At 61.2% G+C, this 15,030-nt stretch overlaps 1 protein-coding gene across 1 annotated transcript; it reads left to right on the forward strand.

Annotated features, from left to right (window-relative positions):
* Positions 1-261: 261 nt before the first annotated feature.
* Positions 262-930, forward strand: BHLHE23 (basic helix-loop-helix family member e23; the record flags this gene model as incomplete). The annotated part of the gene is made up of 1 exon (XM_079784688.1): positions 262-930. The coding sequence occupies exon 1, from the start codon at positions 274-276 to the stop codon at positions 928-930; it is 657 nt and encodes a 218-aa protein (XP_079640814.1). The 5' UTR covers positions 262-273.
* Between the last annotated feature and the right edge of the window lie 14,100 nt (positions 931-15,030).

The raw sequence follows: 15,030 nt of genomic DNA on the forward strand, positions 1-15,030 counted from the left end.
GTCCGCTCGGATTGGACGACCGCGAAGTCCCCGCGGGCACCTCCGCACCTCCCAGCAGGAGGAAGGCCATTGGGCACTAGAGCCGCCCTGGGCCCGCCCAGCGCGCCGCGGCGAGGACGGGAGGTGGGAGGAGAGGAGGGGCGGGGCCGAAGCGGGCCTGGGCGGCTCTGAGCGCGGCGGCTCGGGGACCCACAGGCAGCCCGACGGACGCGCGGAGCCCGGAGCAGCAAGGCGTCGGCAGCAGCGGCCAGCTCGAGCCCCGGCGGCGCGGCCATGGCCGAGCTCAGGTCTCTGTCGGGGGACGCGTACCTGGCGCTGAGCCGTGGCTACGCGGCGGCGGCTGGCCTCGCCCTCGGGGCAGCCCAGGGGCCCGAGGCGGGCCGTGGCTACGGCGCACGGGACCCGGGCGGCGACCTCCCCGCGGCGCCCGCGCCCTGCACCCGGGTTGCGGCGGCCGAGAGCAGCGACGAGCAGAGTGGCGACGAGGACGACGCCTTCGAGCGGCGGCGGCGGCGGCGCGGGCCGGGGGCCGCGGCGGGCGGGCGGAGGCGGCCCCGGGAGCCGCGCTCGCTGCGGCTCAGCATCAACGCGCGGGAGCGGCGGCGCATGCACGACCTGAACGACGCGCTGGACGGGCTGCGCGCCGTCATCCCCTACGCGCACGGCCCGTCGGTGCGCAAGCTCTCCAAGATCGCCACGCTGCTGCTCGCCAGGAACTACATCCTCATGCAGGCGCAGGCCCTGGACGAGATGCGGCGCCTCGTGGCCTGCCTCCACCAGGTCCCCGGCCTCGCCGCGCCCCTGACGCCCTGCGGCCAGGCTGCCGTGTACCCCTTCTCTGCGGGCGGCGCGCTGCCCTGTCCAGACAAGCGCGCCGCCTGCCCCGGGACGCCCTCGGCGCTTTGTGAGCACTGCAATGAGAAGCTGTAAGGGCACCCCCACACCCCCTCCGCGCGCGTCAGCCGCTTTCGCACTGTCCACGATGGCTGTCCCCGCCCCACCGGACCCTGACCTCGCCGCCTGCCCCTGTGGCCGAACAGCTTGGGGCCACGGGAAACTCGGAGCCCGTCGGACAGGAGCTGAGCTCTGAGTGGGGCGCTGGAAGCCATGCCCGGAGGCGTCCATTGGGCACCTTGCCAACGCCCCCCACCCCCACCCCCCGCCAGGGGCCTGGGGACGCGGTGGAGGTGACTAGCAGGGCGCACCGTCCTGTGAAAACCAGGTCTTCCCAGCAACTGAGCCCAGGGCTCGCGCAGCGCAGGGACAGAGCGCACCCTGCTTAGCGGGTGGGGACCCTCGTTAGGGCCCGCCCTCCGCTGCCGCTGCCGGCGCCTCTCTTGCCAAACTGCAGGGCTGCGCTCTGGGTGATCCCGAAGACAGGCGGCGCCTGGCACCTCCTGCTTCTGCCGGCTCCACCACCCTGCGCCCCCGCAACCAGTGCGCCCCGCAACTGTCCTTTGCAAAGGAGCTGGACTTCGAACGCAAGAAGAGCCGGGTAGTGGCTTTTCGGCTTTCCCAAGTCTGAGTGTGCTTATCTTCTTGCCTAGCTAGAGGTGCTAACCTCTTGGGGATGAGTGGACGCCAAGGCCGCTGCCCTCAAGCCTGCAGAATTGTCCCCAAACAGTCCCTGGACTCCCCAGGGGCGGCCCTGCTGGGGTTGGACGGAGACAGTCCTGCGCCCTGTGCTTCCAGGCGGCTGCAAGGAAGAGGAGGAGCCCGCACCGCCTGCATTTGGCCGTAGGGTGTGAAGGGAGGGCCGGTCTGGTCCCCGTGACCCGCCAACCCCCTCAAGCTTTTGGGGGAGGAGGCCAGCCACGGGTGAGGACCTAATGGGGGCCGCACCCTGAGTGGTGCAAAGGTGAGGAGCGGCTGTCTCTTACGTGGGTGTGCAGCTCGAATTCTGCTGCATGGGGTCCACGCGTGGGGACTGAGCTGTCTGCCCAGTTGGTGCCCGAGGGACTCAGCGACAAATCCGGCTTTATTAACCCCATTTTCTCTGCTGTCCTTAATGCCGTGCTAATGGGGGAGGGCTGCCGCCCTACACAGCGGCCTGTCTGTAGCATTTAGCTTTAACTAATACATTCCAAATGCCCTTTATATCTGCAAAATGAAGTGTGGTTAAATCTTACTCATAAAGACGTGTGCTTAATACCAGTTCCTGCTCATTTCCATTTTTTCATTGTCTTTGCCCCTAACAGGCTGGTTTATCAGCGCTGCACACTCACAGAGCCAAGTGTTGGGAACTATGTTCCAGATTCCCTCCAGGTAACTGAGGACAGGACGCTGCAAACTCGAGGGCATGCGTGCTGGGGACGTTGCTAAGGGGCCCTGGTCAGCGCTGCAAGTTACTCATCATTTGACACTAAGTTGCTGCTTCTGGCCAAGACCACAGATGTCAGTACATCCTTTGTGTTCAGATAAAGCATTTGATTTCAACTTGTTTAAATGATTAAATTTTAATATCAAAGTAGTGTTCATTTGTGACAACTCATACTTTCAAAATCAGAGTCTAAAACGTCTCTGAGGTGTGGACCCTGATCTGTAAGCAACAAATAGGTGAAATAATCAGAAAAGGTGAAGGGAAAATGTCTCGGGTAAAAAAATAACAATTTTTAAGAGAACCATTGAACTAGCCATAAACCCTTTAAGTAAAAGTTAAATCAAATTAAAACTTTTTAAATTGCAAAGCTGTTTATTTGCTGTCCCCACTGGCCACATGCCTTTCACTGGGGTTGAACGGATGGTTTCTCAACAGTGTCACTGATCAAGCCAGCTGTTCCCTCGAAATAAGTGTCATTTGGCCTCTCCCAAGTTTGCTCCGCAAACTCCCCACCTAAGGCAGCCCAGACACGGGGCACCTTTCTCAGCACAGAGGCCTGGCCTCCCCCATCCGTGTGCCCCACTTAGGAGGCCCTCGGGAGCAGCGGCGGGGGGCTCTGGCTGCCTGCTGGAGGGCCGTGCTCCTGCAGGGGTGGTGGCCACTCTGTGGGTCAGTTTGAACGGACTCGCCAGCACCTGCCCGCCCCCCCCCAACCCCCACTTCTCCATCACTGCCCAAGGAGTGACAGAGCTTCGTGTACAACCCCGCTTTGAAACAGCCTTTTCATGATGCTCATTCTTAGATCCATTCGTCTCAGGTAAGGCAGGCGCGCCTGCAGCCATGAGGACGAGTCCTGGGACCGAGGGATTCACAGTGGCCCTTGAACCGGCATGTCCCGCATGGAGAGTGCCTGCCGCGAGGGGCACTTCACATTTTCTAGTGGTGAGGTAAATAGAATGAATTAAGTAAAGTTAAAAAATTTACTTCAACTATTCATCTTAATGGTAATTTCTATTTATCCCAACATAGTAACATGTCAACATGTCATCAGCATTTTAAAATTATTAGGGAGATAATTACTCCTTTTTCATATGAGTCTTCAAAATGTTGTGTGTCTTGCGCTAGAACCAGCCCCGTGGCAGGTGTCCGTGGACACGTGTGGCTCGTGGCCTCGCAGCGGGCATTGCAGCTCTGGCCTGAAAATGCAAATCTATGAAGTGCCTGTGTTTCCTTTGCTTTAATAAAAATGAACTGATTCCGGGGATAAATTCTAGAGCCGGACAAACAGGAAAAGGCTGTGCTTGTTCCTCTTTAACCTTGGCCCGCTGAGCCCCCAGGGCCGGGGAGCCAGAGGAGCCACGTCTGCTTTCTACCCAGCAGCAGTGGCCACATGCCCCCCTGGCCACTGGTTCCATCCAGCAGCACGCCGGGGCAGTGCCGGGCAACTCTGGTGCTTCCGCTCTGGCGAGGGGCTGTCTTGAGCCGGCACGGCCTTCCTCCTCGGTTACCCCCTTGGCCACACGGACTGCTGCTTGGGCACCTCGCACACCGAACTTCACTCAAGCCCAGGGATGAGCCGGGAAGCCAGGCTCGTGGTGCTTAGGGCAGGGGACTCCAGAGGGGTCCCTTGCTAGGTCAGGAGAGGCTAGCAGCCTGGCCAAGGCACCCCAGCTTCATTCCCTGTTGGGCGTGCCTGCTGACCCCTGAGCACCCACAGCTTGCCAGGTGGAAACAGAGGACACAGACTCTAAACAAGGTGGTTAAGCTAAAGATGGACCCGGACAGACACAGCCACCCTTTTCCCCTCTCTTTAAAACAACCCCTGCAGACAGATTTCGCCCATACCCTGCGTGTGACGCCCTGTGGTCAGGGAGGCCCCTCAACCTGCTCCTCTGCCTGCACAAAGCCAAACTGTTGGGTTTTTCACCGCCGGTGAGGCTTGGTCCCAGGGCTGCCCTAGATCCTTAGCACAGGGACCTGCGCTTTCCCACGGCAGGAAATCCGCTCCCCTAAACCACATCCACTCGGAGCAGAACTCGGCCCAAACCTGGCTCTGCCCCAGCATCACACCAGCCAGCCAGCCTGCACCGTTCAAAGCAGCCACAGGGCCTGCAGCGCTTGCCTTGCTGTTTCACCCCCAAGTCGGGGTTCTCTCTGCCCTTACACAGCTGTCGGCAGCACCTCGGGAGCTTGGCTTTGCCGTCTGAGGAAGCTAATGAGCGTCCCAGGCCAGATGCTTGCTTTGCCAAATATGTGTCTCCTTCCCTTGCAGCTGGGGACATGAAAGGGAGCGGCACCTGCTGCTGAAGGACAAGCCCTGTTTTCCTAAAAGGACAGGCGGGCGGGCGGAGTGCTCAGAGCCTGGCCCCGCCCCCGCCCCCGCCAATAGAGGGGAGGGCAGCTGGAAACCCAGCCGAGGCCCCTGAGCCCCGGTTAATCCAGCTGAGTGATTACAGCAATTTATCATGTGAATTTGCTTGTGATGGGTTTTTGGTCTTTAGCCGCTTGTGAGCATCCCATTTGAGGGGATGGGACTAGAGAGATGTACAATGAATGCGATTGTTTCTGCAACAATTGCCTCGGTGGGCCCCAGCTCCCTGTTGGTTCCCCTTCCCGGGGAAGTCTGCTCCATGAAGTTAGGAAGGAGCACACATTTGCAAACGTAACCCCAAGGGGCAGACTGCATGTTTCCATAGATGCAGAAAGGCTCCGTGGGTTAGAAAGTTGGCTTTGGTGGCAGGGTTTTGCCTGTTTAAAAGGCGGTCCGTGCTGGTCCCGGTCTGGGTGCCGGGGCAGATGTCTTCACCCCGCGCAAAGGCTGCACGGAAGCGCGGCTCTGAGTGGGAGGGCCTCAGGTCAGGAGCAGGATCCTAGCAGGAGGGTTTCACAGAGCAGCTCGCCAGCACCGGAACGCCGCGCCTGCACCGGGATGCCGCGCCCGCACCGGGATGCCGCGCCCGCACCGGGATGCCGCGCCCGCACCGGGATGCCGCGCCCGCACCGGGATGCCGCGCCCGCACCAGAACGCCGCGCCTGCACCGGGATGCCGCGCCCGCACTGGGATGCCGCGCCCGCACCGGGATGCCGCGCCCGCACCAGAACGCCGCGCCTGCACCGGGAACGCAGTGCCCGCACCGGAACGCAGTGCCTTCCCCGCCACTGAGCTTCGCCTCCAGGCCGCGATTCGTGTGAAGCAATGAGCCACAGTTGGTTGCGCTCCCAGGGGCCCTGATGCGGCCTGACCGGTGCCCCGTCTTCCCTGTTCCATGCGGATGGCCCTTGCGGCCCTAACAAGACCATGGCCCGTCTGGGAACTTGGCCACAAACCCTGAGACACAAGATGGAACCACACGCTCTGAGGGCGACTGACAACGTCATTTTGTCGCCATCGTTGCTCTGCAGCCCGGCTGGCTCTCTGTACCGGGAGCCGCAAGTCCCCGCCCTCCCAGCGCGTTCCTGCTGTCTGACCCCAGGGCACCAAAGGTGCAGACCCCTGGGAACGACAGGTCTCGCCTCTCTCGCTCGGGACAGAGCCTTCCGTTACAGCCCTGGCACTGGACATGCGTCCAGGGTCCGTCGGCCTGTATGTGCCCAGGGGTTCCGACAGAGTCACAACCAACAGGAGCAGCAGCTGGGATGGCAGGGTCTACAGAGCAAGGAAAGCCGGGCCCGGGAGAGCTCCGCGCGGAGCATGCTGGTAAGGGGCCGCTCGATGGGCTGAGCATCGGTGGCCCGGGGCGGACCGACCGCTGTGGGAGAAACCACCTGCTCAAGCTCGTTCCTCGCCAGCCCGCAGGCAGGGCCAGCCCCCGCCCCTCTGCTGGTGAATTCCCTGAGGATGGCGACTTCATCCCGAACATCGCAGACCAGTGGGGAGATGTGTCCTTTATATCCGGGAATCTCCGTTCCCAAAGCAAATAAAAGCCGTTTACCAACTGCCTGGACTCAGAACTGCTTTCCCCTCCTCTCAGGGCGCCCCTCCGGGCTGGGCCGCAGCCGCGTTCAGAGTGAGCGGCTTCCTCCTGCTTCCCCCAGCTCCTCCTGGCTCCTCGGCGCCTTGGTCCCAATGGGCCAGCACCCCGCCCTCCAGCACACACAGCCCCCGCTCTGTCCTGCTCTCTGTCCCCCCAACACAGCTCTAGGAAGAAAGACCAGTCTGCAGCCCTCCCCTCTCAGGGGGCCACTGTCCCCAGGTGCTGCTGAGTCTGGCTGGTCTGTGAAGGAAGGCAGGAAGGCTGACCCAGGAGAGCCGCTGGCCAGCACTTCAGCCCGGCCGGGGCCAGGGGGACACTTGGCAAGAACAGGCTGGGGCCACTGCTCTCTCTGCCCAAAAGTGTCACCTGAACTCACGTGTGTGAGCACACGTGTGTGCGTGTGTACAGATGAGTGTGCTATGTGTATTGTGTACATGTGTGGTGTGTACATAAGTGAGCACATGGGTGCACATGTGTGCATTGACGTGTGGGAGCACATGTTTTTTATGTGCGCACATGTGAGTACATGTGCTCGTGCCTGGGTGCACCCATGTGAGCATGTGTGTGTGATCACGTGTGCATTTGTGTGCATGCATTTTCACGTGTGCATGTGTGTCACTATATACACTCTCATCCCCTGAGCAGGTTCTAGATCCTTAACCACAGTGAGGACCAGAGCAGCCTGGGTCTGCAGGAGCCCACAGCAGCCCTTCCTCCCGCCCACCGCTGTTCTAAGACATCTCAGAGCCCCTCCCCCGTCCTCACCCCGCCTTGTGTATCTGACTGCGCATGGTGAGACGACTTGCCTCCATTTAGACCTGGGCAGCCCTGGGCCAACGGCTGGCTTGGTCTCCAGGGATGAGGTGTCAAACCCTTTCAGGAAACAGAAGGCGGGGTCAGCAGGATAAACACGGGCAGTGGGAACCTGCTCCCGGGTCCTGTCTCCCGGGGGTCCCGCCACCCCGGCCCAAGCCGAAATCCTGCCCATGGCACGGGCGGCACCCTAGGGAGGGCTGCCTCTCGGTCTCAGGGAGACCCTCCCAGCCAGAGCTACGAGAAGCCAGGACAGCAAATGTGGCCACAGTCGGGAGCGACACTGGAGAGAGGACAGAGCTGAACAGGAGGAGGAGGAGGGCCTAATTTCTGAGCTGTGGTCACTTCCTGGCTCCCAATTTCTCGCCCCAAGATACCTGCCCAGCCCGGCTGGTGCAGCACCGAACCCCAAGCCCATCTGGTTGTTGAGGGGCAGAGGGGAGGCCCTCCTCGCAGGGGACACGTCTCCAGGAGACACAGGAGCAGGAGGGCCATCAGCCGCCACTGGACATGCAGGACAGGGGTGCAGACGGGTTGGCACCCCTAATGAGAACGTTGTCCAGGAATGTTGTTCTCATTTTCTGCTTAATGAGGCTGGTTTGAAAGTAATTTTGAGGGGACGCACCTCCCCTAAACCTGTTCGTTATCCTGCAGGCCTCTAGGGCACTGCAGGGGACAGCGTGGGTAATTAACACCCGTGGCTTGCTGAAAAACGAGGGGCATGGGAACTTTCAAGGACACCGGTTCATTAGCCGCCTCGTTAACTCCTGCAACTGCCACGAGAGTCATTTAAAAGGGAGCGCAGCTTCAACCACTGCCCCGCCTCCACCCACCACACAGGTGAACAGAGAGTGTTTCCAAAATAATTACAAACGAACAACCCAACCCGGGCAGAGGCACCTCCAGGCCTGGGCGGCCGGTGGAGAGCGCTCGGAGCGGCCGCAGCGACGGGGGAGGGGAGCACGGGCAGGGCCGTCCTGAGGGTCCTGAGGGCGTGCAAGGCCCAGACCAGCTCCACACCCTGGAGCACTTTGTCCCGTCAGCTCTTCTCTGGCCAGTGAGGTCCGTGGCTCTGTGAGATCTGTGAGGTCCGTGGGCTCTGTGAGATCTGTGGCTCTGTGAGGTCCGTGGGCTCTGTGAGGTCGTGGGCTCTGTGAGGTCTGTGGCTCTATGAGGTCGTGGGCTCTGTGAGGTCGTGGGCTCTGTGAGGTCGTGGGCTCTGTGAGGTCTGTGGCTCTGTGAGGTCTGTGAGGTCCGTGGGCTCTGTGAGGTCTGTGGCTCTGTGAGGTCCGTGGGCTCTGTGAGGTCTGTGGGCTCTGTGAGGTCGTGGGCTCTGAGAGGTCTGTGGGCTCTGTGAGGTCCGTGGGCTCTGTGAGGTCCGTGGGCTCTGTGAGGTCTGTGAGGTCGTGGGCTCTGTGAGGTCCGTGGCTCTGTGAGGTCCATGGCTCTGTGAGGTCCGTTGCTCTGTGAGGTCTGTGGGCTCTGTGAGGTCCGTGGGCTCTGTGAGGTCTGTGGCTCTGTGAGGTCCGTGGGCTCTGTGAGGTCTGGGGCTCTGTGGCTCTGTGAGGTCTGTGGCTCTGTGAGGTCTGTGGCTCTGTGAGGTCCGTGGGCTCTGTGAGGTCGTGGGCTCTGTGAGGTCCGTGGGCTCTGTGAGGTCCGTGGGCTCTGTGAGGTCATGGGCTCTGTGAGATCTGTGGCTCTGTGAGGTCTGGGGCTCTGTGGCTCTGTGAGGTCTGTGGCTCTGTGAGGTCTGTGGCTCTGTGAGGTCCGTGGGCTCTGTGAGGTCCGTGGGCTCTGTGAGGTCATGGGCTCTGTGAGATCTGTGGCTCTGTGAGGTCTGCGGGCTCTGTGAGGTCTGTGGCTCTGTGAGGACCGTGGGCTCTGTGAGGTCTGGGGCTCTGTGAGGTCCGTGGCTCTGTGAGGTCCGTGGCTCTGTGAGGTCGTGGGCTCTGTGAGGTCTGTGGCTCTGTGAGGTCCGTGGCTCTGTGAGGTCCGTGGGCTCTGTGAGGTCTGTGGCTCTGTGAGGTTCGTGGGCTCTGTGAGGTTCATGTGCTCTGTGAGGTCTGTGGCTCTGTGAGGTCCGTGGGCTCTGTGAGGTCTGTGGGCTCTGTGAGGTCCGTGGCTCTGTGAGGTCTGTGGGCTCTGTGAGGTCTGTGGGCTCTGTGAGGTTGTGGGCTCTGTGAGGTCTGTGGGCTCTGTGAGGTCCGTGGGCTCTGTGAGGTCTGTGGGCTCTGTGAGGTCGTGGGCTCTGTGAGGTTCGTGGCTCTGTGAGGTCCGTGGGCTCTGTGAGGTCGTGGGCTCTGTGAGGTCTGTGGCTCTTTGAGGTCGTGGGCTCTGTGAGGTCGTGGGCTCTGTGAGGTCGTGGGCTCTGTGAGGTTCGTGGGCTCTGTGCAGGTGACAGCTGGTCCCTGAGGCGCCGGGAGCACCTCCCGGGAGTCGGTGCAGGGGGGGCCGTGCATCTTTTCGCAACGTGGCTGCTCCCTCTTTGTTCGTATTGAGGTAAAACAAACAGCATAAAACGTACCGTTTTTGCCATTTTCAATGTGGAATTCAGCGGCATGGAGTCCGCCTACAATGTTGTGCAGCCGTCTACCTCCAGGGCTTTCCCGCCCACAGTGTGAGGTGTAAGTCGGGCTGCTGGGGAATAACTTACACACCGCCACACGCGCCCGCCTTACCTGCCTGTCCCGGGGCGCGGAGCGCAGAGGCACGCCCCCAGCGCCACAGCCAGCAGCCCCGCATAAGGACCCCCAGCCCCCCCCCCCCCCCCGGGGCCCAGCCCAGCACTGGGGCCTGCCATCTGCCCTGGAGCTTTGCCTTTTCCAAAAACCTTCTGCGGCGGTGTTCTGAGTTTGGTCTCCTCTCAGCGCAGTTATTTGCAGTTGAAAGATACGGCTCTGCCTGAGCCTCACTATCCCAGTGGCACCTGAGATGTGGCTCCCACCCTGAGCGGCGGCCACCCCACCCCGGGTGCCGTGGGCTTTTGAGGGTCGTTGCCACCTTGATGTCTGCGGAAGCTGCCCTGCATGATGCTCTGTGGCATGGAATGGACTCTCAGGGGCGACTTGAGCATCCAAACTCACTCTTTCTGGAAAGACCCAATTGGCGTGTGTCGGGTTTTCCAAAGACCGCTCCTGCCTGCAGTTCTGGGCGAGGCGGCCAGGACACATGGAGACGCCACAGCATGTCCACGCCAACACCCTCGGAACTAGTCCGACCGTCTCCCACGTTTCTCCTGAAAACACGTCCCCTGGAGTAAGACAAGAGCGCCGGCCTGGCTGTCCGTGCTGGGCTCCTGGCAGGTGAGGGGGCGAGGGTGTGGGCGCGCCAGCCTCGGAGCTGGAGCTGGCCTGCGGCCCAGGCGTCCTCCCTACGAGAGGCCGGGACAGGGCCTGCATGCAGCGTGCCTGCTGAGCACTGATTAAATCAAAATGACGGCTGTGGTCGGTGAGGGGCCGGGGAGGGCCCGGCTGCTGATAGCGGCTTGTGGTTAGCGTTAACCTGGGCACTCAGGCTGAGGACCTGTGGACGATGAACCCGTCGTGAGGAGCCGTCCAAGATTCTTGCAATGAAATGGGAAATGCTCGCAGCGATGAGAGAGGACTCAGACCAGTGGAGCCATCGGGCCGCATGGGGGAGAAACAGGCCGGGAGATGGTCTACGGCTCGCTCACTGTCTGTAAAATTACAATGTGAGAGAGGCTTCTTCCTCCTCGAAGCTTGTCTCTACCTTCTTCTCCTGTTTGCTTTCTTTCTTTTGTTTGGTAAATCCTCATCCAAGGGTATGCCCATTGATTTTTAGAGAGAGAGAGAGAGAGAGAGAGAGAGAGAGAGAGAGAGAGACAACGATGCGAGAGAGAACATCAATTGGTTGCCTCCTGTACGTGCCCCAAACCTGCAACCTAGGTATGTGCCCTGATCAGGAACCGAAACTGCAGCCTTTCGGTACACAGGGCAATGCTCCAACCCTGAGCCGTCCTGCCAGGGGCTGCTTGGTTTTCCTGATAGAGGAAAGCATGGGGATGTCTTTAACAATCAGAGGCTGTCATCGGGGGCGCCACCAATGTCATGGGTGGATGGCCGCTGCGTACGTGCGAGCTAAGTGCCCCTCGGCCCCGGTGCCCAGCTGCCGGCTGCAGCGCCGTCTCCGTGTCCAGGAGACGCTCCTGATCCCTGGTGGCAGCTAAATGATCTTATCCGAGGGGGCACATGGATGAGGCTGTCATTGCATTGCCTCTGGAACCAGCCTAAGTAAATCTTTGCGATCTTCATTTTGCAGAGATTTAACACAGCTCTCCAGCCCTGTGGTTGGTCCCCTTTAATCTAAGACTGCTCATTAAGGGGAGCCCGGCAGACCTTGGTGTGTGAGGCCTGTGGGCTGGACTGCAGACTGGATGCCCCAGAGCGCGGTCCAGATGGACACGCTGGCCTCGTTCTCTGACAGGCCCTCACCTGAAACCTGCCCGCTTTTCTGCACATCACACATGTGACAGCCACCAAATCCTGGGACGGCGAGGCCCAGGGCACTCTCCCCAGCTGCCTTCGGACCCGAGCCTGCCTGGGGTGCTCGAGACCACCCTGGCCCCTCCTGATGCTCCACACAGAGCTGCCACTCTCGGGGTCTGCTGCAGTCACGTTGTCCTGGGCTGGGCCTGGCGGTGCCCAATGACAAATCCCACCTGGAAACCACTGGAAATCCTGCCTGCCTGGCAGACGCCCCAAGCTGGTGTTTCCAGATTTAAAAAAAAAAAGTAATCTTTAGTAGGGCTCTGCCCCAAATATTGCAGAGGACACACTTACAGTGAAAGTGTGTTTGTCTGAAATTCAAATTTAACTCAGCATCCAATGTTGCCATTTGCTGCATCTGGCCACCATCCCCAGCCCTGCACCCTTGGCCCTGAGCGTCCCGGCTCAGCCAGCCCTGTGGCTGCAGACCCCGCCCTGGCAACCCTTCCTCCAAAGACCCAGAGGTTTCCAGGTGCAGGACTGACTATGGGACTTGCAGTCCCAAAGCAGAATGAAAATATGGCCCTCGTTCAACATGACTAGGAATCGCGGGATGGTGACAGCACAGCACTCACCCAAGGCCGGCCTTCGGAGTGCAGGCCCTGGGCAGCTGCTCAGATCACGGCCCGTGGAGCAGGTGCGGGCGACGGGCATAGCCCGCACACCGCACCTGCCGGGACCGAGGAACTTAACCCAGTGGATACAAAGTGTCAAAGAGGAGCCGCTCCTGGCAGTTCCCAGGGCCTCTACCCCCTCAATCAGTGTCCAGGGCGCCCAGCCTGCCTGTCCCACAGGCTCCATCTCTGCTCTGGGCTGTCAGTCTTCTCCGAGTTCCTCTCCCAGGGGACACAGGGGGGTCCCCTCGCAGAGACCAGGCATAGCTGGAGGGGGAGGGCTTCCGGCTTCAGGCCCACCTGGTCCAGGTCGGCTTCCTGCAACTGTCTTGGGGATTCGCATGCCTGCTCGGGGAAACGCGACTGCCCACGTGTCCTCCCGGTGGCGGCGGGACTCAGCCCGTGCAGGTAGCCTGGGGTCTGGCTGCCAGCGAGGCCCCGCTGCGCGGGGAGCGGCCGTGCGGGAGAGGAGCCGTCCTGCCCTCCGGAGCAGCACTGCCGCTGGGACACGCTGGTTTCTGGGAACCCGCTCCTTCCCATGCTGTCAAGGGACCCCAAGTGGGTCACCTGGAGGAGGAGCTACAGTCCCCCGGTGTCTGCCAAGCCCCGAAAGCAGAGTCTGAACACCCATACCACAGACAGGACACTGAGGCTCAGGCGGCTGGCGGCTTGTCCAGGCCTCTGGCCCCTGTCTTGTTGCGGGCTTCCCCGATCTCCCCACGAGCCCGCCCCCTACAAGGCAGGTGGAGGTCCAGGGTCTGAGTGCCTTTCCAGTCCCCGAGGGCAGCTCGGGTTTGAGACTCCAGGACCCGCTCAGAATGTTCGAGCACAGCCTCTGCTTCGTTTCACAACAGTGGGAACTTCAACACCACAGAGGACCTGGTATTGTTGCAGTTTCATATGGGATCCAGAATGGCCACTCCCGTGGTACAAAGTCATTATTGCTGTTAAACCCGTCCCGTTCATTAGCGTGAGCACTTATTAGCGACAATAGCGGGGGGCTGATAGCGCCTGTGCGCCTGCATGCTCCTCTCCTAGAGCTTGGGCAGGGCATTGGCGACGGGGGCTCAGTGGGGACGACCCGGGACCCTGCAGGGGACCCGGTGAGATGCCCCACCGAAAGCTGGGAAGGACGGTCGTACCCACATATCGAGCGCCTCTCACATCGGCCCCACCCAGCACTGAAGAAGGGTCGAAGGGGACAGACATGGCCCAGAGGCCAGAGGTCACTGCCTTCCAGCACCGTCAGCGACGTCCCGCAGAGGGAGGAAAGCGCTCCCGGGAAGGAGGCTCCCTGCACGGACCCTGATGTCCCACTGCCGAGGTCAAGGCTGGATGCTTCACTCACAGCAACAAACTGAAGACTGGATTCAGCCCGGCCATAGCTTGCAGGGGCACTGTGACCTGCAGGAGGTCTCTGGGTGACTGACTTCCTTTTATTAATCCCCTAGCCACCATGCCGGGGGTGATTTTAGATGTAACGGAGCTCAGGCTTCCCGCTGATTCCCACGTGTGTGCTGCCGTGTTGTCCTCAGCTCGTATCCCCCCACTACTCACCCCCAACCCCAACTCATCCCCGGGGCCTCCTCTCCCCTCAGCCTGGGGAGAGGTCTGCCTTCAGGTGGGGCCTGGCCGGAGCTCTCCCTCTGCCCCGGAGAGGACCGTGGCCTCTGTGGGTCCCTGTCTGTCTCTCAGATGCGTCCGCGGCTTCAGGAGGCAGAGTTTGCCAGGAAACAGATTCCAGTGACCAAAGCAAAGAGCCGTGCTGCTGTCCCCTCTGTAAGCGCCGGCCGCCATGAATATTGATGGTGCTGCTTTGTGACCGCCTCCTCTCGGGGCCTGCTGCAGAGCAGCGCTGCTCGGGGATCGGATGGACGCAGGGACACGGCAGCGACAGATGGGCGCTCCCTTCAAACCTCTGTGCCCGCCCCCCGCCCGCCCCCACACAAAGGAGCCGGGTGTTTTCACATCCCACACTTGCTCGGGGCTCTGCGGTCGCTCACCCGTGCTCTGGCTTTTTATCAGTCAAATGCCGTGAGCACTTTGTCAACTTGGACATCTGGCTGCACATTTTAAAATTTTTTATTTGCTAAACGATTTAATAGCATGGCGAGGGCTTTGCTGGAGATTCAGGCACAACGGCACCGCGGACACCAGCCGCTCCCCAGAGCCACGACGGGCACTCGCCAGGCTCCACGCCGCGCCCGCCCGCCCATCTGTCCCGGAGAGCAGCTCTCTGCTGGCTGCGGAGTTGGAATCTGCTCACTCGGCCAGGTGAACCAGGTGAACCAGGTGAACCAGGTGAACGTGGGCCGGGACCCTCTCCGGCCTGGGAGCAGCCAAAGGCCGAGGGAGGATCTGTGGACTCCAGAGAGTCCGTTAGAAACAGGGACCCCCCAGAGCCTCCTGTGCGCACCCACACAGCTTCTCGCACGTTCGTTCCGAAAAGTAGCCAGAAGACGGAGTCGACCCGAAAGCCGTCAGCTGGTGACAGAGACACCCTTGGGTCCGTCCACACGCGGAAACATGCCGAGGCCGAGAGAAGAAGCGAAGTACTGGCCTGGCCACGCCACGCCACGGAGGAACCTCAAAAACAGGGTCAGAGAGGGCGAGTCTCTGGTGAAGGCCTTGGGGCTTCCAGGCGGGGCTTTGAGCCCAAGCCTGGTCCAGAGCGCCCCTCTGGGCTTCCATGAGCCCCTCCGAATGGAGAGGAAGGCAGTGGCCTGTCAGGTGCCCCCACAGCAGGTTGGCTAGGGCACCCCTGCATCCTGGATCCATCCCCAAACCCTGTGCCAGGACTTTCT

The sequence above is a fragment of the Cnephaeus nilssonii genome (genome assembly GCF_951640355.1).
Source record: "Cnephaeus nilssonii genome assembly, chromosome: 11".
NCBI lineage: Eukaryota > Metazoa > Chordata > Mammalia > Chiroptera > Vespertilionidae > Cnephaeus > Cnephaeus nilssonii.